This window comes from Carcharhinus amblyrhynchos, chromosome 12 (genome assembly GCF_965287045.1).
Source record: "Carcharhinus amblyrhynchos chromosome 12, sCarAmb.v2.hapA, whole genome shotgun sequence".
In the NCBI taxonomy this organism is placed as follows: Eukaryota; Metazoa; Chordata; class Chondrichthyes; order Carcharhiniformes; family Carcharhinidae; genus Carcharhinus; species Carcharhinus amblyrhynchos.
In genome coordinates, this window is record NC_137335.1 from 66,461,726 (window position 1) to 66,488,435 (window position 26,710).

The window sequence follows — 26,710 nt, forward strand, 5'->3', positions numbered from 1 at the left end:
ACTACTGGAAACTCTGTCCTTTTATAAGGACCTATGGGGCTTAGCTGCAATGTACTATATAATCACAAATCCTTCTGGTGGGTACAGTTTAGGATTGCATTAAGGCCAGGCAGGCTACCAGAGATAGCTAAGGTGCAGCTATGCCAAGAAAGTGGAAAAAGATGCACATTACTCAGGTGGATCAGCTGTTCTCCTGGAAATTATCCTGAGGCATGCCTTGCTCATTTTCACATTTGGACTTGGTGCACAGATTTCAGAATTGCAGTGTAGCTTTTTGGAGGTTTTGAGAAGTTGAAATGTACATTTTTGAGCTGCATCTGCATATTAATGTAATAGCTGCTAGATTAAGATTCATGATATTGATTTTTGAGAGCCTTTTGAATTTCTTTTTGAACCTAATAAATAAAATTCATACATGTTCCTGCAGTTGAGTCCTTGAAGTAGAAAGCATTGGCACAAACTCTAGGAGTGTAAATAACAAATGCATAGAATCCCTTCAGTACAGAATGAGGCCATTTGGCCCATCAAGTCTGTACAAACCACAATCCCACCCAGGCCCTATTGTGGCAAGCCCATGTGTTTGTCATGCTAATCCCCATGACGCTAGAGGCAATTTAGCATGACCAATCAATCTAACCCGCAAATCTTTGAACTATGAGAGGAAACTGGTGCACCCGGGGGAAACCCACACAGATACAGGGGGAAGCGCAAACTCCACATAGACAATGACCTGAGGCCGGAATTGAACCTGGGACCCTGGCACTGAGGCAATAGTGCTAACCACTGTGTCACCATGCCACCCACATTTGAGTTGGATTTACTACAAAGCTCACTGATGCAATGGGGCACAGACATTTAAAAAAACAAGGCATGAAAGGTGTTTGCTACAACTGTATTTCTGTGTCAATAATGAGGAGCATCAAAATTAAACCAATCCAATAAACGTTTGAGTTTTTTGTTTCTTTCTACAGGTGCAGGAAGCTCAGGAGAAACATAGACAAATTGAAACTGAGCTCAGGGAACGATTAGTGGTGCTGGAGCGAGATACTATGCAACATCAGGCTGTGGTTGATGGCTTGAAGCAGAAGTACATGGACACCATAGAAAAACTTCAAAATGATAAAGCGAACTTAGAGGTTAGACACTTGCTTTTTGAGGATGAAATTTCATCTTTGGTATCCTTGCTCTCTTTCATACTCCATTTAGCTCTCTCTTTGATATCTGCTAACTCAGACAAGGAATTACTGTGCAGAAATGCAGAACAGCAGCCCTGAGGCAGTTTTTTTCTCAGTACTTGAGCACAACCTCTTGCAGTGTTGCCTAGATAGTATCTTAAGACCTGACTTCCACAGTGGCTTGTAGCATTTTACAGTTTACTGAACTTTGTTCTCAATGTTGCATTGTTAGTTTCTTAGCAACCATTGTTGCTTTAGCATCTATAGTTGACAGAATAATATGGAACTAAACAATTAGATACTTGTATATTAAAATGTATTTTTTTTAAAAAAACTTCAAAATAAGTAACTATTAAGCTTTTATCCTGAGTATTGTTTATTGACTTAATGGAGATTTAAAATGATATCCTAACTAAAATCATAAGCTGCTTATAAGTCAAATACATCCTGTGAAATTACAGCATTCAGTTCCCTCCAAGGTGCTATATTTTCCATTGCAAAGTTTTTAAATGAGGTTTTATTTAGTCCATGAATATTCTCAAAGTTAACCTTCAATAGCAGAAAGTTTATTATGTATATATAAATTGCTTCTTTTAAAATGCTTGCATAACTACAGACCTATTTTCAAAATAAGTAAAGAATATGGTTCACCCGTCAATGTTAATGAGCTACCTGTTGAGCAACTGACCTCTTGGGAGAGATGAAAATCTTGTAATCAAATCAGGAAATAACCTTCCTTCTCTAAGCAATTGGGCAAGGCTCCATGGTAGCCATCAATTCCTTACACTCAGCTGCTAACTCGCATCTTGCATTCTAAAATTGGATTTATACTCTTTACTCAGGCACATTATAAAAACTGTATAGCTGCTTGGAAGCCTTGATAGTTGTTCCCAAGAGGGGTGACTGAAGGATTCTGGCGTCCAGCATCTCCTTGTGTATGTTCTTTTTATATATGTATAACCTCTAATCCTACTAACCGTATCCATCTGATAACCAATTCAATTGCACTAGTGTTTTATAAACCTCCATTATATCCTCTTAAGTGTAAATGTTTTCAAAAATGTGCGGGTGAGGTTGATTGGCCATGCTAAATTGCCCCTTAGTGTCAGGGGCATTAGCAGGGTCAATATGTGAAATTACGGCGATAGAGCCTGGGTGTGATTAATTCTATAAAAATCCCAAACAATTGGATCCATCTGCCTACAAGACTTATAAAACTACACATCATTCTGGTTTGCTCTCTCTGCACCTTCTCCAGAAGTTTGAATTCTTTCATTGTATCCAGCTTTCTGCTCTTCATACGTTGCCCAAACTTGGATACTTGCATAATCTAGGTGTGTTATAGAAATAAAAGACCTGATGTTCTGAAAGGCTTTTTTAAACCAAGTGCCAACAAGAAATTTATTTGCAAAAAAAGCTTGATGTTCATTCTCAAAGCAGAAAATGTATCAGCCTGTTTAAACATTGACCTGACTTCAATTTCACCTATTTTAATAAATATTAATCATTTGCCCTGTACTTCAAGTATTGGGTGATTTATACTATTCATCAATAACAATTTGTACTTGGCTCTTTTTAATGTTAGCAGATATTCAAAGATACTTCACAGGTGTAATCTGACAAAAATTGATGCCAACAAAAGTAGGGGTTAAAAAAGCTTGGTTAAAGAAGTGGGTTTTAGGGGAAGTATTATTTATTCTTGGAGAAGCAGAGGAAGTTCAATAGTGATGCCCAGAGTGTGGCGCTAAGGCAACTAAATACATGGACAGATGCATCCCTGATAGGTAGATTGATGAGGTGGTGGTCAGATCTCCCCTCTTGCTTCCCTCACCACCTGTTGAACACCCAGTCTAGTAGCTATTTCCTTTAGGGCTCAGTAGTGGTGTTACCAAGCCACTCTTGGGATGGAATTTTATGGCCTCGTCCTACTGGTAGGATTTTTAACTCCCACCGAAGTCGATTGACTCTTGAAATGGCTTGCTGCACTTCATGGCTGTGCCCCACTGCAACAGGGCAATAAAATTCAGCCTTAGATCATGGACGTTGAAGTCTCCCACCCAGAGTATGTTCTGTTGGTGCTTCTTCCAATTATTGTTCAACATGGAGTAATGATTCATCAGCTACGGGCAGGGGGAATGGCAGGTGGTCACCAGCAGGTTTCTCTGCTCATGTTTGATGCCATGAAACTGCATGGGGTCCAGAGTCATGTGTGAACTCCTAATGCAACCTCTTCACAACTGCATACAGTTGTGCTGCCACCTCTACAGAGTCTGTCTTGCCAGTAGTATTAGGATGCTGATGTCTGAGACAGTCAGTCATAGAATCTTCACTTGTAGATAGTGCAAGGCCATTGCTTGATGAGTCTAGGGCAGCTCTCGTAATTGTTAATAAAGAGGAGCTTGCAGAGTTGCCAGGCCTGGATTTGCTGTTGTGGGTGATCCATCTGGTTTCATTCTTTTTAGACTTTATAGCAGTTTCATAAAACTGAGTGGCTTGTTGAGCCATTTCAGAGGGCAGTTAAAAGTCAACCGCATTGCTGTGGGTCTGGAATCACATGTAGACCAGACCAGGTAAGGATGACTGATTTTGTTCCCTAAATAGCACTAGTGAACCAGATTGGTTTTTGCAACAATGGTTTCATAGTCACTATTAACAATACTAGCTTTTTTAAGTTCTAGATTTATTAATTGAATTTAAGTTCCACCAGCTGACATGATGTGATTTTAACTTGTGTCCCCAGAGCATAATCCAGAGATCTGGGATAACTGATCTGGTGACATTAGTATTACACCACTGCCTTCCCTAAAGTTTAAGCAAAAGAAGAGACATCATTCTTAGGAACTCTTACAAGCAATATATAAGACTGGAATCAAGCAAGGGCAGTCCACTAACTTCAATAAAGGGCAAGCTTTAACGAGGTTGGTATGATTTGTAAAAGCTTGAAGGACCATGAATGAAAAGAGAAGCTGGCATTTGCAATAGTTCATTAGCATGGCAGGTGGAGTCCTGATTGGAGAGATTCAATCTTGGAATTGCTAGAAAGTTGGCATTTTTGGGAGGGGAAAACTGGTTAGGGGCTTTGGATAGGAAGGTGGGTTTGAAGATAGGACAGAAGCTCACAAGGTCAGAGGACTCCAGGCTCACTTTGCAATTGTTAGGTACTACCCAAGACCCAGGCAGGTTGGATGATCTACATGTACAGGAGAAATTGTTTTTTTCCCCATGCTTGGCTTTGGAAAGGATTCAAACTGAAAATATGGAACATTCTTCACAGGTGAAATCACACTCATTGGAAAGAGAAGCAAAGGAATGCAGGCTTCGGACAGAAGAATGGTAAGACAGAGTTGCAACTACTGTTTTACTTGTTTTTGTGGAATTTCTTTGCAATATTACGCTGTGAAACACTTCACATTAATCTCTTTCAATGCAGCCAGCAGCAGCTAAGGAATATCCATGCAGACTTGAGTAGCCGATTAGACCAGTCAACCAGCATTATTCAAGAAAAAGTACCTTTCAATGATACAAGTGAGTGTGACTTTCTGTGCAATTTAATGGTCTTAATTACAATTCTCAAACATCTTGATGTATCTTACAAAACCTATGAATTTGGAATCTTAAATCGTGTAGTTTCAACAAGCAAGTGGTTGTGAATTCTACTCAGGTTATATAAGTGGTGTTAATAAGGCCATCAGATGTCCTATGGGGAAATCCTTTTCTCAATCGCCTGTTTTTGAATGTTAAGTTCTTTGAAACATTTCTTAAAGACAGATGAATGTAAGGGAAATGTTTTTCTTTTCCAAAAAGAGAAACACTGATAGATGTACAATTTTTAAAAAATTAAGTGTCTTTACATCTGACTGTTCCATTACTGCCTGATCAAGCTGATTTTCTTGCAAACTCTAAAGATGGATTTCATTGAAACATTGAGAAGAAATTTTCCGGGCCAGCATTCCTGAGAGTAATCCACCTCGTACAACACAAGCTAATGATTATGAACCCTCGTTCCAAGAACAGTTGAATCAAACTTTTTGAATTACGTAACAATAATAATGCATGCTGCTTCCCTTCCCTCTTGCGTTTTCCTCTTTTTCAAAAGCTAGTGACTCATGAGTAATATAGTTCCATGGGTGTGGCACTCTGGTAAATCACTTCGGGGACCACAAGTTGTGAACTACTCATCTGTATTAGTTTCATGGCTGAACCTAGTCATGTCCTTGCCTGATGTCCATATATTTACACATTAGCAGGGATCAAAGTGACCCTGACCCTATTCTAACCTGATATTCACGTGTATTTTTAGTAGGGGGTTACTAGATCAGGATTAAGCACAGGAACTTGGATGACTTTTTATTCTCCCTAACTAAAGTTACTGCACCCAGTTGTGCCTTTTCCTGTGCTGAAATTGAAATCAGATAATTTGGTACAGACAAAGCAATGAAGCCTTAGGATGATGTGGCCAATTATAGATTTATGCAGCCAAATACTGAACGCAGTTATTAAATCCAGATTTTTTTTTAAATAAAATGTTCCGATGTGTTCATTAGCTGAATGGATGTTCGCTAAGTATTTTGCTTTGTCTTGAGTTGGCAATCACCCTCTTCATGCAATTTCAAAATGTAAAATACTGCAGTGTTTTTTTATTAATGTTTATTAGTCACAAGTAGACTTAGATTCACACTGCAATGAAGCTACTGTGAAAATCCCTTAGCCACTACACCCTGGCTCCTATTCAGGAACACTGAGGGAGAATTTAGCATGGCCAGTTCACCTAACCTGCACATCTTTAGGCTGTGGGAGAAAATCGGACAATCAGGAAACCCATGCAGACATGGGGAGCATGTGCAAACTCCGCACAGACAGTGACCCAAGCCGGGAATCGAACCCGAGTCCCTGGCGCTGTGAGGCAGCAGTGTTAACCACTGTACCACCCCAACTTATCACGTTGGATGTAATTTCTGGCTATTACATGATTACTAGTCTTGCAAGGCTATTAATTGATTTTGCATATTGAACATAGCTTACTGATCAAAGTGAAAACCTCACCTAAATGTTTGGACTGAGAAAATTTGTGATGAGGTGTTGAGAAGAAGAGAGCGTGTATTTTTTTTTGTTGGAGTCTTGCAGTTTGTTTGTTGAATGGCTGAGAATATTTGACTGACTAGAATTATAAAATTGGGGGGAAGAAACTCAGCAAAATTTGTAGCCACCTTAGTTCAGAAGAATTTTAGAAATAAAACAGGAAATGAACAGCATCTGAAACCAAGTTCTGGGTCAGCGTTTTGTGTTGAACTTCAATCAGAAGCATGTACCAATTGTTCGCTTTCAGTTGCTGGCTGACCTGTTACTTTTCCACATTCTGTTTTCCTTTCCAATTCACTGTCATGGCTTCTCGTGCAGGAGTTGAAAATGACTGGGGGAGGCCCATTTTAATATTACGCAATTTTCTAGATGAGTTGAATGACCACATTTTTTTCTGTACTTTGTGCAACATAAAATCACAATTTAAATTTTCAGTATATGCTGCCTGTAATAAGAGATGAAAGACCTCATGTTTGGTTCAACATTCAGATTTCATATCACATTTAGTAGCACCAGTTTGGTGTGACTAAGTACTCAATTTGTGTTTTCCTAAGACGTACAACTGTATTTACGCTGGTGTACAAGTGCCCAATGCTGGTGATACCTGAAGTAATTGTGAAGCTCAAACAAACATAAATGAGAATTAACGAGACTTTTCTGATGCTTCATTTCCTATTTTGTGTCTCATGTAGAGCATTGACCTGTCGCTAGCTGAGTTTTGAAGTTTATCTCTTGAATAGCCACAAATGCAGATGGAAATTTAGAGCATGCATTCTGTTTCCAATGTGTATTTGAATACCTAAAATATCTAATTTCTATATAGGGTTTGCAGAATACAATACATTGGATGTACCTGTACATGACAGAAGGCATCAGGTGAGTAGCCCGCAAATGGACGGTTGAAAATGTATAATAGTGATAACCTAATGAAGGCTGTTGGAGCTTTTCCATCTCAAATTTTAAATACGCATTAGGGAATTTCAAATTTCTGTTAAAAAATAAAATTGGTAGGCATTTTTGGGAAATCTTGTGTTTGGAAAGTTTTTTTTAAAAATTGTGCAGTGCTCTAAAAAAATTTAGTCTGCAGTCGATTAAATTTTATATTTGATACAATTATGAATCTAGATGGAAAAATTTTGGTGGGGTTGAAAAATTGTGAAATTATCCCATTTTGCCAACAACCTTAACCAAGAAGCTTACTATTTTTAATGAGAGTTTTAATTTTTCTGAAACAATTGAATGTATTTACTGCTGCTTCTCATCTCTGGCTATTCAAAATTCAGTTCAGGATTTGATGCAATTAACGTGTAGTTTATAGAATCAAAAAACCCTACAGTGCAGAAGGAGGCTCTTCGGCCAACCAAGTCTGCACCAGCAACAATCTCACCCAGGCCCTATCTCCGTAACTCCACGTATTTTACTCTGTTAATCCTCCTGACACTAAGGTCAATTTAGCATGGCCAAACCACCTAACTTGCACATCTTTGGACTGTGGGAGGAAACCAGAGCAGCTGAAGAAAAGTCATGCAGAGACAGGGAGAATGTGCAATCTCCACACGGTGACCTCAGGCCGAAATTGAACCCATGTCCCCAGCGTTGTGAAGCAGCATTGCTAACTACTGTGCCACCATTGCCTCTGATATTGGATAATTTTTACTTTGGGGATCCAGGTTAGAGTTGTGCTTCATCTGTTTGCATCCTAATCAGAAGTCATCTTCCTTTAAACAATGCTCTCACTAAAAATCCCTACAAAATCATGTCTCCCTATTCACAAACTGAAATCTGGAACTTGTTTTCAACTGTAACAGAATCAGTTAATTATGAATGTCTGTCATGCTCCAAGTTCCTTTTTATTCTGAGAAATACTGTAAATGTATGCTGATGACTTATAGCTGACATAGCAGTGCAGTGGACTAAAACCAGTTCCTCAACATCCAATCAATGTGGCTTTCAACATCTGTTTCCTCTAGCTTACCCAACAAAAGAAAATGCTTTATTGGAGTCAGATAAACAAAGTAGCAGGCAGGCACTGAAAGATAAGACCTAGCATGACAGTGTTATGTTCATAACTCGAGGAGAAATAATCGCACAAATTGCATAAATGACATGAAACGGAAATTTGACAAGGCAGCCCATAGTAGTTGTTGTTCTTTTAAAGAGCCAGCATGGCATCCGTGTTCCTAAAGTTCTGACCCACGCATATACTGTCATAACTTAGATCATCTGAAGGATGGAACACTTTCCATATGACGCAAAGCCAAATTCATGACCAGATCACTCTAAGTGATGTAGTAGCGGAGCATTCCATTGACTGCTTTTAAAAAAAGCTTCCAGCCCTATTTGCAGACTGCAGCAGAAATCTGTACGTAGTGAGTGGGGAAGCCTAGTGGTGAGTGTGTTTCAAGTGAAACCATGCTCCCTTTGACTTCACAGCCTGAAGAGTAAACCCATGAGACCTGCCTCCAGCTCAATCCTCCCAAATGTTTTCTTTAATATACTTAACTCTCCAACTGTCATCACCACCAGCAGCAGCACCCATGTCTACCTCCTTCCCTGCCAACTCAGCACTCTTCTCCAACATCAGCAGTCATTTCGACTTTTCATTGACTGGGTTAGGGAGTTTGGGAGCAGAGCTGTGGGCAATGGGAGGATGGGTCTATGAGAGAAACATAGTTGGTGGGTGGGGCTGGGGGGAATACAGTGCAATGGGGAGTTATATAAGCAAGGATTGAGTAGTGCTTGGGGTGTAGAAATGTTTTGACAGTTCTGCTGATATAAGGACTGAGCTTCTGAGTAGGCTGTCTGCCTGCAAAGAGCAGCCTTACGTTAATCAGTCCCAGTCCAGGGCAATCACCAGGCTTTAACAATGATTAGTCCCAGCAGGACCAACATCAAGTTTTCTCGCGACACACACCTCGTGGATTCAAACGCAAGTGGGCTATCTGGAAGTTGTAGTTCTGTTACAGACCTTGGTAACATCTTGGCATTTGCCACTACTGAGATCATGTTATTTGGGCTATTGATTGAAGCTATCCACTTTTCTCAAGAACCCTCAGTTGCCATTTTAACTATTAAACAGAATGCATGTGTAAACATTGTTAAAGTTAAAAATTATTTATTAATCACAAGTAAGGCTTACATGAACACTGCAATGAAGTTACTGTGAAATTGGGGAGATGCATTGGATTCAGGAGGATTTCCCAATCCACTTGTGCAGCAACAGTGGCAGCTAAAAATATTGCATCCACATTGTTAATGTAGATGATGTACATGTAGGAAACCATTATCGAGTTGGAAGAGTGCTTGTGTAGAATAGTTTTTTTCTAAAACAATTTTTGAGTAACTTTTGTAATCAAACTTTGTCATTTCTGGTTGAATTGGCAGAACACTCACCACTGTTAGAAAGCTGTGGATTGAACTCCTAGTCCAGATATTTGCTTGCAAGATCTGGGCTGAAATACTTATGCAGTACTAAGAGTACTACATAGTCAGAGGTGTCTTTCAGAGGAAAATTAAATTGAACCTCCACCTGCTTTCTTGGTGAACTGTTTAGAAAAGCAGAGAAGTTATCCCTGTTGTCCGGCCTAATATTTATCCCATATCATTTAAAATAAACTGTTTGTTGTCATATTGCCGTTCATGGGCACTGGCTGTGCATAAATTAGCTACCTTGTTTTTCACATCACAAAGCACTGCGCAGGCAATACAACCATTGGAGCTCCTGGTTGTAGCTACAAAGAAGCAGTATCTAATTTTCAGACTTTATTGACTCATATCCCTACTGCATTGCTTTTCACTCTCCCCAGTTGGATGGCCTCCTACACTATGGTAGTGTGATCAGTTTGTCCATCTGTCCTGCAAGCCTGTATCTCATCCGCACAGGTAGCAATTACCTTGTACCTGTTGGTCAAGGTCCAAGGGCTTTTACTGCAACATGTAAACAGGATTGATTTTGATCACTTCATCTTGGATCATCTCATTTGGCCATTGACAAACTCTAGATTTCTACTTAGGTTAACAGTCACACTCTTTACTTTTCTCCCTTCCCCCTTTTGCAATGTCTGTTGCTGCTCAACAACTCTGAGCCAAAGTTCGTCAAGTTGTAGGTGCTTACTGCAGATGGGGTTTTCTGAGATTGCAGTGTTCGCCACAAACCCCCACATGCTGCATTTAATGCGCACCATCTGCCATGTCTATCAAGTTTTATTTGGTTGGTTAATTATTTTTAGTTTAATTATTTTGGTTTATCTAGTTTAATTTCTGAATTTATTGAAGTAATGTGGTAGCAAATAGGAGTTTCTTTGGCAAAAACAGTTCCTTGAGATTAAAAAAAATTATGAAGCAGCTCCGCCTTTCACTTGTGCACAGAGTTCCCACTTGCACCAGATTTCTGACTTAAGAACTCTGGATGAAGACCGAAGCACTGACCACGTGTGCTCCACGCGCTTTTGCTCGTTTCAAATGCAGCATCAATGTTTTCATATTTACATGCCCTTAAAAAGTGAAGGTGAAGAATATCTGTAGAGCTTAGACATCCTTGCAAAATATTTCTCCGTTCATGCTGTCCAATGTTAGCATCAAGTATCCCAAGATCAGATGTCATCAAAACCTCCTAAAATTCAGTACCCATCAGGGCTATTTTCTTTGAGAGTATCAACCAAATTGTGGCTAGCAATCCTTCACATCAGTCCCACAATGCAATTTGTATGTGCAAATTGTTTATTTTGATAAATAAAAAATACAGAATGAATAGCTGAAGAGAAACCAGCCACTTGAAATAAAATACCAAAGATTTGAGGGAGGGTGGGAAGACATCCCTTGTACATCTACTGTTGGTGATTGGTTAAGAAGAATTTGAACACCAGATCAGCACGTAATTAATGTACAATCCTTCCTTATTTTCGGTCTGTACAGACTTGGGTGAGCTTCAGAGGAGGTAAGGGAAGAACAGTGTCATATGCAATTCATCAGTTGTCTCAGCCTTTATCTGACTCCTAATCCCATCGATTTCTCTTCCATTTTTCCTTCCATCACCTTTTCAAAACATTTCTGACAGCTTTTGGTCATCATGGGATAATGGTGTTGAAATAAAGGATCAGTCACGATTGTATTGAATGGTGTAGCAGGCTTGGAGAGCCAAATGGCCCATTTCTCCTATATTCTATGTTTCTTTCATTCCTGTTCTCTGATTTGGCATCTGTTTTTCCTTGAACCTATTTGAAAACATTTTGAGATATTTCTTGGGTCCTCAGTGTTTTATGAATCCATTTGTTATAAAAGCTGATGATGTATGTATATACGATTGTTTGTTTTATGGTAAGTTTAATGGTTAGTTCCAAACTGAAATTGCTCTGAGATCTTTCAAAAGATTTGTGCCAAAGCTACTTGATTCTCTGCAGTTGTAAGCCGATTTGTGAGAAAGAGATTGTAAAACTCTTAATGTGTATTTTTATGGGATACAGTAGCATTGTGGTTGTGTTACTCAATTAATAATCCTGATATCTAGAGTAATGACCTTGAGACATGAGTTCAAATCCCACCATGGTAGCTGGGGAATTCAAAGCTTGTATGAATAAAAATGACCACAAAACTACTGTACTGATTTAAAACAAAACTGATTCACCATTATCCTTTATGGAAGAAAATCTGTCCTTGCCTGTCTGGTCAATGTATGATTCCAGCCAGACAGCAATGTGGTTAATGGCCCAGCAAGCCACTCAGCTGTATTCAAGAAGGTACCTCATTACCACTACCTTGAGGGCAACTTTTGATGGGGCATAAATGTTGGTCTTGCCAGTGATATCCAGTCCCCTTTTTTTAGCATTTAATCCAAATCAAGGTCTTTTATAGTTATCTGCTGATAATTAATAGAACATCATCTATCTCATTCATTGGAGGTTCATTCCTTTTTCAATTGGACAGATCAGGTGAGTCCATAGGCTCAATTCCTGGCCCATGATGGTTGATGTCGAATAGTTATCACTGTTGATCATCTTGTGTCACTTCTAAGTATACACATGTATGTGTGTATAGTTGAGCATCAGGCTCAGTTCTATAACCTGAGTAGTCTGATAATCATCAGCATTCACTTTTGAGACGCAAATATGGATGAAGAAAGCATCTATCAAACTCATTACCATGCTGCATTCCACATAAAGAACGATGTTACTTTTCAGCTGAAAGCTCGCGATCTTAATGGACAGGCACTGGCTTTTGTTCGCGATTTGGTGGGAGCATTGCTAAATCTTCATACTTATACTGAGCAAAGAATTCAGATCTACCCCATTGATTCAGCAACAGACACCATATCTCCTTTGAACCAAAAGGTATGTTTAGTTTGTTCTTAGAAAATTGCTGTTCCTAATAGCGACTTTAATGACATTTGCCCTTTATGCTGCCAATAAATAATTCAGCTGTAGCACAATCATTTAAGTTCCAGAAATGTTTTTGTGCATGTTATATCCTTGTATTATGGTTAACCTAGACTGAACTTTCTTGCAACAAGAAATTTAGTTGTACAAGATTAGTGTTAGAATTTATCAGTACATGTCTATTGTATTAACCGGAGTTATTGAGATGGGGTGTATTTAAAGAGAGGAAAATTTTCCTCATACACACAGTCAAAGGCTTTAAATGTTCTCTTGAAATGCACAATAGGTGAATAAGTTTTGTTGCAAAAGATAAATTGATGTTTTGCATGTGTCATTTCAGAAACTTTTTGCAAAGGGGTTAAGGATTTTTTAAAAAAACTGCGTTCACTTAAGTACAAACAAAGTTAGCTAATGCTTCTGATTACAATACTTCATTCTTCAGCATGAAAGCAGTTTACAAGCAAAATATTATTGACAAGGCACATTGAAAGTTGGCATGCATTCTTCTTATTGTACTGTCCTAAAAGAAGGAAATGCCTCTTTTCCACTTGGCAAACTGGAAATGTTTCCTTTTTGTACGTTTGGTTCTTAAGAGCACGTTGTCTTATGATTTCTAGCCTAACTTAGTATCTTGTCTGTTTGATGTGCATCAGCAGCCATGACATGATCACAACTGTGGTTGTAACAGTCTCAGTCTGGAACATTCTATTGCCAGGGCATCTAGTTTTAGCCCCAAGCTCTTCCTAAATAAACCTAGTCAATCTTTGACACACAATTGCTGCCATGTTAATCATTAATCTCTCTCTCTCTTTCTGTCATACACACACAACGTTTAGTTGTGTTGTGTTGTGTTTAATTGTTGAATAATACAAAATTCAAGCAGCACTATGAATGCTATCTGATCTGGATATCCTGTCATGATCTTTTCAAGTTTTTTTTGTATTGAATCTTAATTGATTTCCTCCAATATTATTGCACTGTGACATTGGAGTTTCAGACCTGAATTAAGTGTTTTAAGAAGCCCACCTGAACCATAACTTTTGCACTTTGAATTTGGCCAGGAAAAGCATGATATGTTTCACCTCAGGTATGATTCAAATGACCCACTAGGAAACTTTTATCAAACAAAGTTTATTTAAGAATATTGTTAACATATGGAAAGAAAATTAGCAACTTCTTTCAATTACAAGCAAAAACAACCATGATAATAAATATATCTAAAATGTTCCAATCAAGCAAAAACTTCCCATAGTCAAAACCTTTTCCACAGCCTTAATGCAGCAAAGACGAATGCTCACATGATATTGGAACTGAGTCCTTTGGTTGGAGAATTGAACCCCTGACATCTCAGCCTTGTACCTTCCTGCAGCCCTCTGGATCCATCCAGCTTCCCAAAACACCAGGGAGAAACTCGAGTCAAACTGATGAATGTCACACATGAAAGCTGAATATCCTGTCCTGAGAATTTAATTACAGTTCTTGCAATAGCTTTTTGTCAAAAGTAACATTTTGAACCATGGGGATATCCATGCTCACTTGTATTGATATTAACAGATCTCCCATAGCAATGCTTGCTGTGTCAAATGACAAACTGTTTTTCTAGGGCAAGTGTTTATAACATTCAGAGCACAGATACAAAGGCCACTTAAGGCCACAAATTGTAATTGTTAAATACTGATTCCATTCAGTCAGAATTGAGTTTCCGATTGATCAGGGAAAATAGTTGTAATGTTCAAAGATTATTTTACATCTGCAACAAAATGTGTCTGAAATGTTTCTATATTTTCTAGTTACGCAGTCCTGTTCTGCAGTAGTATGTATGTGAGCTTGTATGTGCCATTTTCCCCTCGTGGGAAGTTCTCAATTAGCAAGAAGTTGATGGTCAAAAGTATTTCTCTGCCACGTGGCAAAATTGGATGGAGTGCTTCCCTGTGCTTGTGCTTCTGGGTTGAGGAATGATGGGCTGATCTTGCCTGCCTGCCAACTTAACCCATCAGCAAACTTCAAAAATAAAAATGAATAAATTTCTCTAAGCCTCCTGTATTAAAGATGCGGCTGCCAGTTTTCACTCATGCATTGGAGAATGTACAGTCTTTAGCTGTCCCCCAGTTAAAATGGCCTGCATAGTCTGATCACATCCATCTTCTACCATTCTAGTGATGCAATGACAGTGGAGTTGTTGGTTCATCTTTGGTAATTAATCTCTACCAATTAGTTTACACCAGACCCAGACATGGAACAAGAGAAGCCCAAATAGTGGCTAATTCTGGAAACCATGGATTCAAAGTCACCTCCTGAGCATATTACACTTGCCATCTCTTGTGTTTCAATTTATTCATGTGTACTGTATCCATAGATGTTTGAAAATGGAAATAGTTACAATAGTAAAGTACTGATGTGACCAAATAGTCTGTGTTGAAATTCCTATTCTTTTAATTTGTTCATATGATTTTAAAGGCTCCAATTATTTTGTGCTTTCTGTGAAGCACCAGAATGTTTTGATAACATGATGTTTGTAGGTAAAGCAATATAGAATCCATAAAACGGTTATGAAAGGAGGCCATTTGCCTATTTTGTCGATGCTGGCTGTCTGCAAGAGTAATCCGCCTATTGCACTTCCCCATCAATTCCCAATAGTCCTGCAAATTTTACTTTTTCAGATAAGAATCCAATTCCCTTTTAATAACCATGATTGAACTTGCCTCCACCACATTCTCAGACAGTACATTCCAGATTCTAATCATTATTAGCATAAAAAGGTTTTTTCTTAATTACCTTAAATCTATACCACCGCCTTCTTGCTCTTGCATCCTCTGTAATGCCTTCATTTTTCCTATAGTACGATGCCTAGAATTTTCCAGTTGAGGCTGAACTCGTCCCCATAATGGTTCTGCATAACTTCCTTGCTTTTGCACTCTGCCTTTATTTATAAAACCCAAGATTCTACACACTTTGTTAACTGCCATCTTCAATGATCGTGCACGCAGGCACATGCCTGCTCTTGTACCCCATTTAGAATTGCACTCTTTATATTGTCTCTCCATAGCCTTTCCACCAAAATGAATCACTTCACACTTTCCTGCATTCAATTCTGTCTGCCAACTGTACACCAACTCCTCCACCTGTCTGTATCTTTTGAAGTGTAACACTATTCTGTTCACAGCTCACAATAATTCCAAGTTTTGTGTTGTCTGCAAATTTTGAAATTGCCCTTTATGTAAATTTTATTCTATGTACACACCAAATCATTTTTTCTCTTTTTCAGTTTTCTGAATATCTGCATGAAAATGCCTCTTATGTCCGTCCCCTAGAGGAAGGAATGTTGCATCTATTTGAGAGCATTACCGAAGAAACTGTTACTACACTAGTAAGTTTTTTCAAGTTGGCTTAAATTTTAGCTTTTTGTTTCAGAATTAATGTGGACATGCATATCAGTGAGAATCTATTTCCCTCCTTTTTTCTAGGAAACTACTGTGAAACTTAAACCATTTTCAGATGTCTTTACTTCTTACACTTGCTTCCTAAGGAAAATTCTACCATACCAATTAAAAAGGTAAATTCTTTTGATCCTTGTATATAGCACAGTGAAATGCTTTTTGTGCACTGCTAATGCTTCACAAATGCACTAAAAATTAAGAAGGCACCTTCTCACTTTGTTTTTTTTCCTTTCCAACTTAGTTTTAATTATTTTCTTTTGAAAATAAAAAAAGTTATCATTTGTTCTTTATATCAAAAACATGCATTTATTTTTGTTTATAGGCATTTGAGTTTTTTTCCCATTAAAGTTAGTGAATAAGTAAGTAAGACATTAATTCATTTGTGAATAGGGATTTCTGATAGAAGTTTATGAAATTGAGGGGTATAGGTGGAGTGAATAGTTTCACTATTGGGGAAGCTTTTTCCTAGGGCAGAAATGACAATTACAAGGGGGCACAAGTTCAAGATAAAGGTTCAGTGGTGATGTGCAGGGGAGGTTTTTAAGAATGGTGGGGGCCTGGAATGCACTGCCAAGTGAGGTGGTTGAGGCAGACATTAGCGACGTTTAGGACTTATCTGGGTAGACATATGAACAGACAGGAATAGAGGGATACAGGTAGTTGGTCTAGATAGGACAACGTGATATGTATAGGCTTGGAGGGCTGAAAGGCCTGTTCTTGTGCTGTACTGTTCTTTGTTTTGTTCATATCTGAACATTTGCTAACACAATAATGAACCTGATGGGTGACTCCTGCTTTGCAGAATTTGAGATCAAGTAACAGTATAACTATGAATATTATCCTGTTCGAGTTGCTATTCACATTTTTTGTTTTAAACCAAGCTAGGCAGGTAACATAAACACTCATGCAAAAGCAAAACTGTAGACGCTGGAATTCTAAAATAAAAACAAAAAATACTGACGACGCTGAGGTGTGGCAGCATCTGTCAAGAGAAACAGCATTAATGTTTCAATCCCTTGACAAATGGCCAAAGATCTCAAATGTTAACTCTGTTTCTCTCTCCATAGCCCTGCTACTAACAGTATATAGTGTTTCAGTGTAGGTGCATACGCACACTCCTCCCTGGTGTAATTGAAGCTATCTGCCTAAGTGAATTTGCTCATTTTAGTTTATATAAAATTGTTTCAGTTATGACTGATTTCTTCAGCAATGCATTGAAGAATGAGTGGATTGGGTGCTTATAAGAAATTACTAATGATTTTGCTTTGTTGAACTGCTTCTAGTTTGGAAGAAGAATGTGAATACTCACTGTGCACAGCTAATTTGCGAGCAAGAAACGTGGATCTACAGAGTGACATGCAAAAGATGACTTCTATATTTGAAAAGCTACAGGTTTACATTAGTCTCCTTGCCTTACCAAGTAAGTTCACAGAATTACTTTGTTGTTTAATTCACTTAAATTGCCACAAAGCCACCATGTATGTGCCTGAAAAGATCTGTCTCCAGAATGTTACTATAGCTAGTTAGAAGATGCATCTCAGTTTTGAGTGCTGCAAGCTATGATAACTGGGATGACCTATAGGTTGGACTTTAACCTGGTGTTGTGAGACTTCTTACTTTGTTTAGCCCAGTCTAACACCAGCATCTCTCCATGAATACAAGAGGTATACAGGAAAGTAGTGATGCTCTTTGCATTGTGGAAATAATTAATTATCTTAAACAACTAATCTAAGGCTCTGTGGCATTGCAGGAAAAATTTAGGGGTATACAAGACATTTACTAAGTCAGCAAAAGTAAATTTAGGGTAATCTTTACAATACAACGTAAAATATAGTTTCTGGAAGTGATCAAGAATATTTATTTACGCAAAAAATGAATAGATAGAAAGCCATGGATAGTGTTAGGATCAACATTGAAGAAACAGCTCTATTCTGAAATAGGAAACTTGAACAGTGAGTATTTGGTATGTGGACAAGATTTGGTGGGGGAGGTGTGGTAGGAAGCAAGGCTGCTTTTGGGGAGGGGCCAATGTGGCAGGGTGGTAGAAAGCAAAACTGCTTTCATCCAAATCAGTTTAATGGACTTCTTAATTAGCTGGTCCATATTTGTAAAGGTAGCTCATGACCTGTCTCCTTGCTTAAGTCTAATGGCTAGTTCATTAAGTCAAGTCAAGGTTGTAATTTTGCCTTGACAATTGGATGTACTGCGATTATCACAAATGGAGTTGAAGATGCAGTCACCCTACATAAATTTTGGGTGACCAAATTTGATAAGTCACATGTGCATCTTCTTTTACTTTAATTGCTTTTATTAACTAGCTTGAGAATCTGTGGGCTTTCACTTTTTGTTAGCTTTTTGCCCATTATTTAATTATGTGAAAAATGAGACATTTGGAAGCATGGAATATAATTCTGCAGAATTTTTTATAACATTGACTTTCGGGAAAACGTAATATACTTTGGTTTTCTATTTGACGCTGCAGGAATTTCTTTTCTGAAACCTGCTTGAATACTTTTTAAGGTGAGCAATGAGGCTGGGAGGTGGGCTTCTTTTTTGCAGCTGGCAGTGAGAAGAAACTTGAAGAAAACTGTTAACCTAATTTGCTTGTTCAGAGAGCTATGGAAAATTTATTGTGTTTTTTTTAAAACTCTGCATCTTTTTATTTTAGGTACAAAACCTGAGATGCTCCTTCAGACAAACTATAATGTAGTTTTCACACAGCTTGCTGCTTGTCTTCATTCATTGCATGATATCATGAAAGGCAAGTCTTTGAAAAGGCCAAACTGCTCTTTTAAGTGAGATGTAAGGATTTTGCTGCGCCATTGTGTTTAACTGTGCTTTTATAACAGTTTTGAAAGACAGAATTTAGAAATGGCCAAAACGAAATGTAGCAATGATCAGCATATTCTTCATTTTATGACCTGATTTCTAATTCTTAAGCTTCTATTCCCATTGGAACTTGCAATGTCCAGTACTAAATGAATGCCTGACCAATAACCACAACTCTAAGGATGTGTATACTGTCATTTCCTATTTTATTTAACTAATGTGTGTAAATAGCAATGACACTATCACGTACCAGCACAAGACCCAGCTACTTGTCTACTCCATTCTCTTTTTCATCATATAAAATGACCCTGATCAACATGCTTTGATGCATTCATTCAGTGCCAGGGAAATGAAGACCAAAGTCTTTGTTATCTATATTACAGATTGACTTGTATATCATACAATAGGAATTATAAGCAGCACATTACATTTACATAGCACATTTAAGGTAAGAAAGCATCTCCAGGTGCTTCACAAAACTGCAACCAAACAGTAATTGAGACCAGGTCAGCCAAGGTTGTACTGCAATATCAAATCTTGGTCAAAGTAGGTTTTGGGGAAGCCTTAAGAAAGGGAATTATAGAGAACTCACAATTATGGTTCTTAGACTACTGAAGGCATAGCTGACTAATGGTAGGGTGAAGCAAGTGTAGGAGATCCGAGTTGGGGGAAGATGGATTTCTTGGAGGGATGTAGGACTGGAGACAAATGGTGATGTCTAAGGCCATGGAAGAAATTTATTTTTATAATATGCTGGACCGGGAGCCAATACAAGCAATTGAGAGCTGGTGTGATGGATAAGCACGAGTTGGTGTGGGGTACTATGAGTGGTAGAATTTTGTTTTCAGCTCAGATTTGTGGAGTTTGGAAAGCAGGAGGCCTTTGGAGTTTTTGAATCTGGAAGTAAAAAGCAGTTGCACGTTATCATTTTAGTCAAATATGTGCTATATTTCTTGTAGCTCCTTTTCCTTTTACAAAACTTCTGATTTTTTTTTTTCTTTGTAGGTTGTCTAATTTGCCCTGAGTTAAAGTTTTAATAATTTATCTACCTACTGACCTAAACATGAGATGTCCTGTATTAAGGTCCTTTTGGAATTATTGTAAGAACGTTTGCACTTATTTTAGGTTACAGTTCACTTCTTTGTTTCTAGATTTGTTTTTACATTGCAGTCTGTCTTGGCACTAAATGATATCACCGCTAGCAGATCCCAGTGTGCTGCAGCTGCTTCTAATTGATCCATTGTGAATCGAGCCATTCCCTTCCACAGTGAGCCAATTTTGTCCAAAACAAGCTGCGTACTTAACGCCTTTGGTTTAAATTGAATTCTCAAAATTGTTTTGTGAAGCCATTTGAGTATGTAATCACAAGCAGCTTCAAGTCACTGTATGTTAATGCGTTCTAAGAAAAAGTATATTTGTGTATTTGATAGTGTTTTGATTTATACTGTGTTCACATGCAGAATGTAATCCTGCCTTCTAATTTCTTGGCATAATTGTGCATACATTGGAAAAATGTAAATCGAGGGAATTAAGTATAGTAATAAAGGCAAAATACTGCAGATGCAGGAATCTGAAATAAAAACAGAATGAGGAACAGCTCAGCAGGTCTGGTAGCATCTGTGGAGAAAGAAAGAGTTGATATTTCAAGTCTGTATGATTCTTTGATTTAATATAATGTTTGGTCTTTGAGAGCTCAGCTTTGAGGAAGGAACCCTGCATTCTTGGATTTGTTGATTGTAATTTGTCACCCTTGGTCAAGGTGGGCTGCTGTGCCAGAGGGAGCCTAGTTTTTTTTTGTTCTTTCACAGGATGTGGGTGTTACTGACAAGACTAGAGCGTAATGCTCAACCCTCATTGCTTTTTGATAAGGCGGTGGTGAGCCTTGAATCGCTGCAGTCCAGGTGGTGAAGATAGACCCACTGCTATTAGAGCCAGTGACAAATGAAGGAATGACTATGCAGTTGGAGTCAGGATGGTGTTTAATTTGGAGGGGATCTTGAAGCTGGTGATGTCCCTATGCATCTTCAGTCCTTGTTTAGTTAGATCATCAAGATCACACTGGTTTGTAAGTAGTTGCCAAAGGAGCCTTATTAAGTTGTTGCAGTGCAGCTTGTAGGTGGTGCATGTTGCAGCCACTGCATGTTGCAGCCACTGCATGCAAGTGGTGGAGAGAGTAAATGTTTAACATGGATGGAGTCACGCAGGCTGCTTTGTTCTGGCTAGTGTCAAGCTGCTTGTGTTGTTGGCACTGCACTCATCCAGGCAAATGGAGATTATTCTATTACGATCCAGATTTGTACTTTGTAGATGATGGCTAGGAGGTGAGAGCTCGCCACAGAATTCCCAACCTCTAACCTGCTTTTGTAGTCACAGTATTTATACGGCTGACCCAGTCAAGTGTCTGGTCAATAGCAACCCCTCTGAATGTTGTTAGTGAGTGATTCAGCAATGTTAATGTTGTCAAATGGCGGGAGGGGAGGTAGATTCTCCTTTGTTGTGAATGATACTGAAGTTACTTGCTGCTTTCTGCACAAACCTGAATGTCCAGTTCTTTCTGCATGTGGCTACTGATACAAGTTTCGGTATCAGAGGAGTCTGAAATAGTAATGAAGAATGTTAAACATCAGCAAACATCCCCGGTTCTGATCAACTTGTCCAAGGGCACAGTCAGTTCTGGAGCACAAGTCTACAGCAATACAGCCAGAATGTTGTCAGAGTTTGTAGCCTTTGCTTATTAATATCATGTGGAGTGAAGCAAATTAGCTGAGGGGACCTCTAAAGGGAACTGAGATGCGTCACTCAATGTATTTGTACCATCATTGAATATAGCAATGTTTGTGAATTTCCCTCCTGTCATTCATTGCTTAATTGTCCACCACCATGCACGACTGGATGTGGCAGGACTGCAGAGCTTTTATTTGATCTGTTGGTTATGGAATTGCTCAGCTCTGTCTATAGCATGCTGTTCTCTTTAACATGCACATAGTCCTGTGTTTTAACTTCACCAGGTTGGCATGCCGTGGATGGTATGGTGGCACAGTGCCTCTCAGCATCAGGGACCTGCATTCAATTCCGACCTCAGGTGACTCTTTGTGGAGTTTGCACGTTCTCCCTGTGTCTGTGTGGGTTTCCTCTGGGTGCTCCGGTTTCCTCCCACAGAGCATAGATGTGAGAGTTAGATTGATTGGCTATGCTAAATCGTCCCTTAGTGTCAGGGGCATTAACAAATATGTGGTGCTATGAGGATAGGGCCTGGGTAGGATGGGCTGAATGGTCTTCTGTGTTGTCGGGATTCGATGCATCTCATTTTTACATATGGCTGTGTTGCTCATGCTCTTGTGTTGTTTATTGAAACAGGGTTGATCTGCATCTTGATGGTAATGGGATCTGCTGGGTCATAATGTTACAGATTGTGGCTGAATGTGACTCTGCAGCTGCTGATAAACCACAATGTACGCGCAGTTTTGAGCTGTTAGATCTATTCCTGGTCTATCCCATTTCATACAATGGGAGTTACAGCACAGTAGAACTGCCCTTCGTAAGTAGAGAGTTCTCTGTCTGCAAGGATCGTGCGATGGTGGATTAGCCCTGTCAGTACTGTCATGGACAGATGCCTATGCAACAAGTAGATTGTTAAGAATGAGGTCAAGTAGGTTTTTCTCTTGGTTTTCCCATACCTGCCACATCTGAAGTATTGTGGTACTCAATAACTCCTGCAATAAATGATAACATTTGATTAGCTGACCTACTTATTTGCTGTATCTGCATTTTGAACTTTTGCAATTGGTGCACTAGAAGGGTAACTCACCACCATCTTCCAACAGCCCTTTTGGGATGATAAGTGTTCTACTTCGCAACAAATGGGTAGATTGTATTGTGAGGAAAGATTGGACAGACAGTCCTTCAGGAATTGGCTAGCTTGGTTGGAAGTGGTTCTACCATACTGCCGATTTCAGCCTGAGAGTTCTGGCTAAGGGTAATTAGGGTCTTCACTTTGTGTTTTACACTGGTGTGACCACATCTGGAGTACTATGTTTCGTATTGGTCACAAAGGATGTAAATACATTGGAAGTAGTTCAAAGAAGGTTTCCTAAATGAGTACCTAGAATGGATGGATTGTCTTGTGAGGAAAGCTTGGACAGGCTAGGCTTGTGTCTGCTGGAATTTGAGGCAACTTCATTGAAACCTATAAGATCCTGGGGGATCTTGACAGGGTCAGTGTAGAGAGGATCTTTCCCCTTGTGGGAGAATCTAAAACCAGGGGTCACTGTTTAAAAATAAGGGGTTGTCCATTTACTTTAGAGATGAGAATTATTTTCTGAGCTAAGTGAATCTTTGGAACACTCTGCCTCGTATGAGGAGAGACTAAGTCGCTTAGGATTATTTTCACTGGAGTTTAGAAGAATGAGAGGGGGTCGCATAGAAACTTATAAAATTCTAACAGGGTAGATTCAGAAAGAATGTTCCCAAAGATGGGGGAGTCCAGAACTAGGGGTCATAGTTTGAAGACAAGGGGGTAAACCGTTAAGAGAAATTTCTTCAAGAGGGTGTGAATGTGTGGAATTCACTACCACAATGTAGTTGTGGCCAAAACTTCCTGATTTCAACAAGAATTTAGATATAGCTGTTGGAGCTAAAGGGATCAAGGGATATGGGGGGGGTAGGGAGTTAATAAGATTAGCCATGATCTTGTTGAATGGCAGAGCAAGCTTGAAGGGACATGTGGTCTTCCCCTAGTTCATTTGTATACAAGTTCACATTGATAAAAATGCTGGTGGGTAACTTAATGTTGGCATTCCAAACAAACTTGGAACAATTCCTGATCATTTACTCCCTCCAGTGGCTCATTCTCTGATAAACGGATGAAAGGTGATTTACTGGCTTCAACATTTTCTGCTCCTCCTTGAAGGGAAGGAAAGTTGCCATCTTTACTTAATTTGTCATGCACATTAATGTCGCCTATCAATGTTTGTCTGATGTAACCACATCAGTCCCCAGTAGGATTGTATGCATGTTACTCAATGTATCAAAATAACCATAATATTTATGCAAAATTCACATTCTTGGAAAAGTGTGGTTTAAAAATTTCTATCTTTGAGAAATCAGAGTTGCCACAGAGCTGATGACTGTTTTGTTTTTCTATATTTAGACATTTCCAAGCACTACAGTCAGAAGATTTCATTAGAGCAAGAGCTACCTACCGTTACACAGAAACTTAAAAATACCAACGACTGTATTCTTTCTTCTGTAGTAGCATTGTCAAATGTTACAGGAAAGGTAACTGCCCATAAAAGCCACAAATGAAGAAACATAGCTGTTTTTAAATGGTTGTCACATTCTCTTGAAACTAATAAGAGAAGTTACTTCATATTTAAGTCCTAGATAATTTGTAATACCTTCTATAAATTGATAATCCGCTAAACAAGTCTCTGAGATTAAGTGCAGTACAGGTGACCATTTGCCTTATTGTGCATGTGCCAACATGAGTTCTTCAGCAGGAGCTGTCTAATCCCATTTTCGTGCAACAATGTTTCATCATCCACTTTGGCTTTAGAAGTTCAGAACTTGAAATAAAACAGGAAATGTTCCACTTAAAATATTAATCTCCTTTTTTCATACATTGGTTGATTTGTACTTTCAGAATGGTCATTATTTGTTGAATTAATTCTTCACAAAATAACAAAAGTGCTGAATTGTTATTTCATTTTAATTGGATGGTTGTCTGGCTACTTGTGTAAAATTGCAATGGGAAATGTGTCAATGACATATGATTCTGAAGTGTAAACAATGAAGAGCATAATGACAAACTTCAGTAAGAAGTGTAGATATGTGGCAAATGAAATTTAAGAGAAATATGAAGGCATGCAGCTTTCTAGGAAGAATGAGGAGAGGCAATATAAAACAAATCATGCAGTTTTAAAGGATATGTAAGAACAAATATCTAATGGTATACATAGCAAATCTTTGAAGTTGACAAGATGAGTTGCGATGACTGTTGACATACAAGGGATATTTAGCTTTACAAATAGAGGAATAAAGTACAAAAGCAAAGGTATAATGCTAAACTTCCATAAAACACTGGTAAGCGAAGTATTGTGTTCAGTTCTGGACATATTTTTGGGAGGATGTCGAACCTTGGGAGAGGGTATAGAGGAGATTCATTAGAATGGTAACCAAGACTGGGGACTTCAGTTACCTGGAGAGATTAGAAAGGTTGAGGTTCGTTTCCTTAAAACAGGGTTAAGGGACGGCTTGAGAGAGTCAAAATCAAAGGTTTTGATCAAATACATGGGAACTTTTCAGTGGTTGGAAGGTTGATACAAGAGGATACAGATTTAAGGCAATTGGTAAACGAACTGAAGCCTGACCTTTAACGCTGTGTTATAATCTGGACTGCACTGCCTGAAAGGCTGGTGGAAACAGTTTCACTTCTTTTCCAAAAAAATTGGATGAGGAAAATATTGCAGTGGTAGGCGGAAAAGGTAAGAGTAAAACTAACTGAATAGCTCATTCAAAGACTTAGCAATGGCACAATGGGCGAATGATCACTTCTGTTTTAAAAGTAATTTAAAAAATGCTTGGGTTAATCATTGTTATAACTGAGCACAATGCTCAGAAGTTTAGTCTTTGAAACAATTATTTCTCACTGCAAAACAAATAAACTTGCTGCAACTTTATAAACATACATATTTAAAATCCATTTTTTGTCTCTAGATTGGTACATTCTTCAGCAATAACCTGGATTTCTTTACGGCTCCTTCAGTGTATGGATTAAGGGTAGGAATGGGTGTAATAGACCCCCTCGCAGCAGAATGTATGTTGGAGAACAAGAGAAAAGCAGCTGCTTATATCAAGTCTCTGAAGAAGGTTTGTGTAAAGGATGCTAATATTGAACAGATACATCAGATGCCAGGATGGGAAAGAAAATTGGATGGGGATTAAAACCAGAATCTTAATTTGTTTAGCTAGTATCTTCTGTTTTGCTGTAATGGATATTCTATTCAGGTGTGGGGTCAGTCATTTCTGCACTGTTCTGAGCTGTTTGCCAATGCTACTCTGCAGAGTGTTTAACCTTAACTTGATCCTGAAGAAGTGATTATTTGGGTCATGAACTGCCTTGTCTTCCATTACCTTTTTTATTTTCATTCTCACTCTGTCAAGCTGGCCTCCTTGGTTACCATGTGCCTGTTTTCTATAAAATCATAAAATCCCTACAGCGCAGGAAGAGGCCATTTGACCCATTGAGTCTGTATCAACTCAAGGCATCTTACTTGGGGCCCTATCCCCATAACCCTGGATTATTTACCCTGCTAATCCACCTAACGTACATATCCTGTGTAACTAAAGAGCAATTTAGCATGATCAATCCACCTAATATGCAGATCCTTGGACTGTGGGAGGAAACCCATGCAAACGTGGAGAATGTGCAGACTTCACTCAGACTGTCACCCAAGGCTGGAATCGAACCCTGATGCTGTGAGGCAGTTGTGCTTGCCACCGTGCTGCCCACATGACTAACCAGTAAATTTGTCAATTTTATCATATAACTAATAAATCACCAAATATGATGGTTGTAATTTTATTATATCAAGATGGCTAGGTTTTGTGTGGCAGTTGCAATAGGGCCATGACTTGGTGTTTATAATAAGTCCATTAATCAGTGCAAAAGTGTGAGAATGTGGAAGGGACCAACCAAAACTTATATATGCAACATTCATTAGTATAATAATAGTGATGACAATAGTCAAGGTCAGATACAGAAATTGTGTTTCAAAGCATATTTAGAAAGCTGTAGGGACAAGGAAAGAATGGCCAGTGA

General features: G+C 38.7%; 1 protein-coding gene across 1 annotated transcript in view; it reads left to right on the forward strand.

The window, feature by feature from the left end:
• Positions 1-26,710, forward strand: part of ppp1r21 (protein phosphatase 1, regulatory subunit 21) — a 68,001-nt gene that overhangs the window by 25,219 nt on the left and 16,072 nt on the right. Inside the window, exons 5-15 of the mRNA XM_080200657.1 lie at positions 972-1,136; positions 4,450-4,508; positions 4,606-4,700; positions 7,078-7,130; positions 12,431-12,580; positions 15,891-15,992; positions 16,090-16,178; positions 17,346-17,482; positions 18,731-18,823; positions 24,041-24,168; positions 25,606-25,758. Coding sequence (XP_080056783.1) covers positions 972-1,136; positions 4,450-4,508; positions 4,606-4,700; positions 7,078-7,130; positions 12,431-12,580; positions 15,891-15,992; positions 16,090-16,178; positions 17,346-17,482; positions 18,731-18,823; positions 24,041-24,168; positions 25,606-25,758 — 1,224 coding nt within the window. The remainder of the gene's footprint in view (positions 1-971; positions 1,137-4,449; positions 4,509-4,605; positions 4,701-7,077; positions 7,131-12,430; positions 12,581-15,890; positions 15,993-16,089; positions 16,179-17,345; positions 17,483-18,730; positions 18,824-24,040; positions 24,169-25,605; positions 25,759-26,710) is intronic.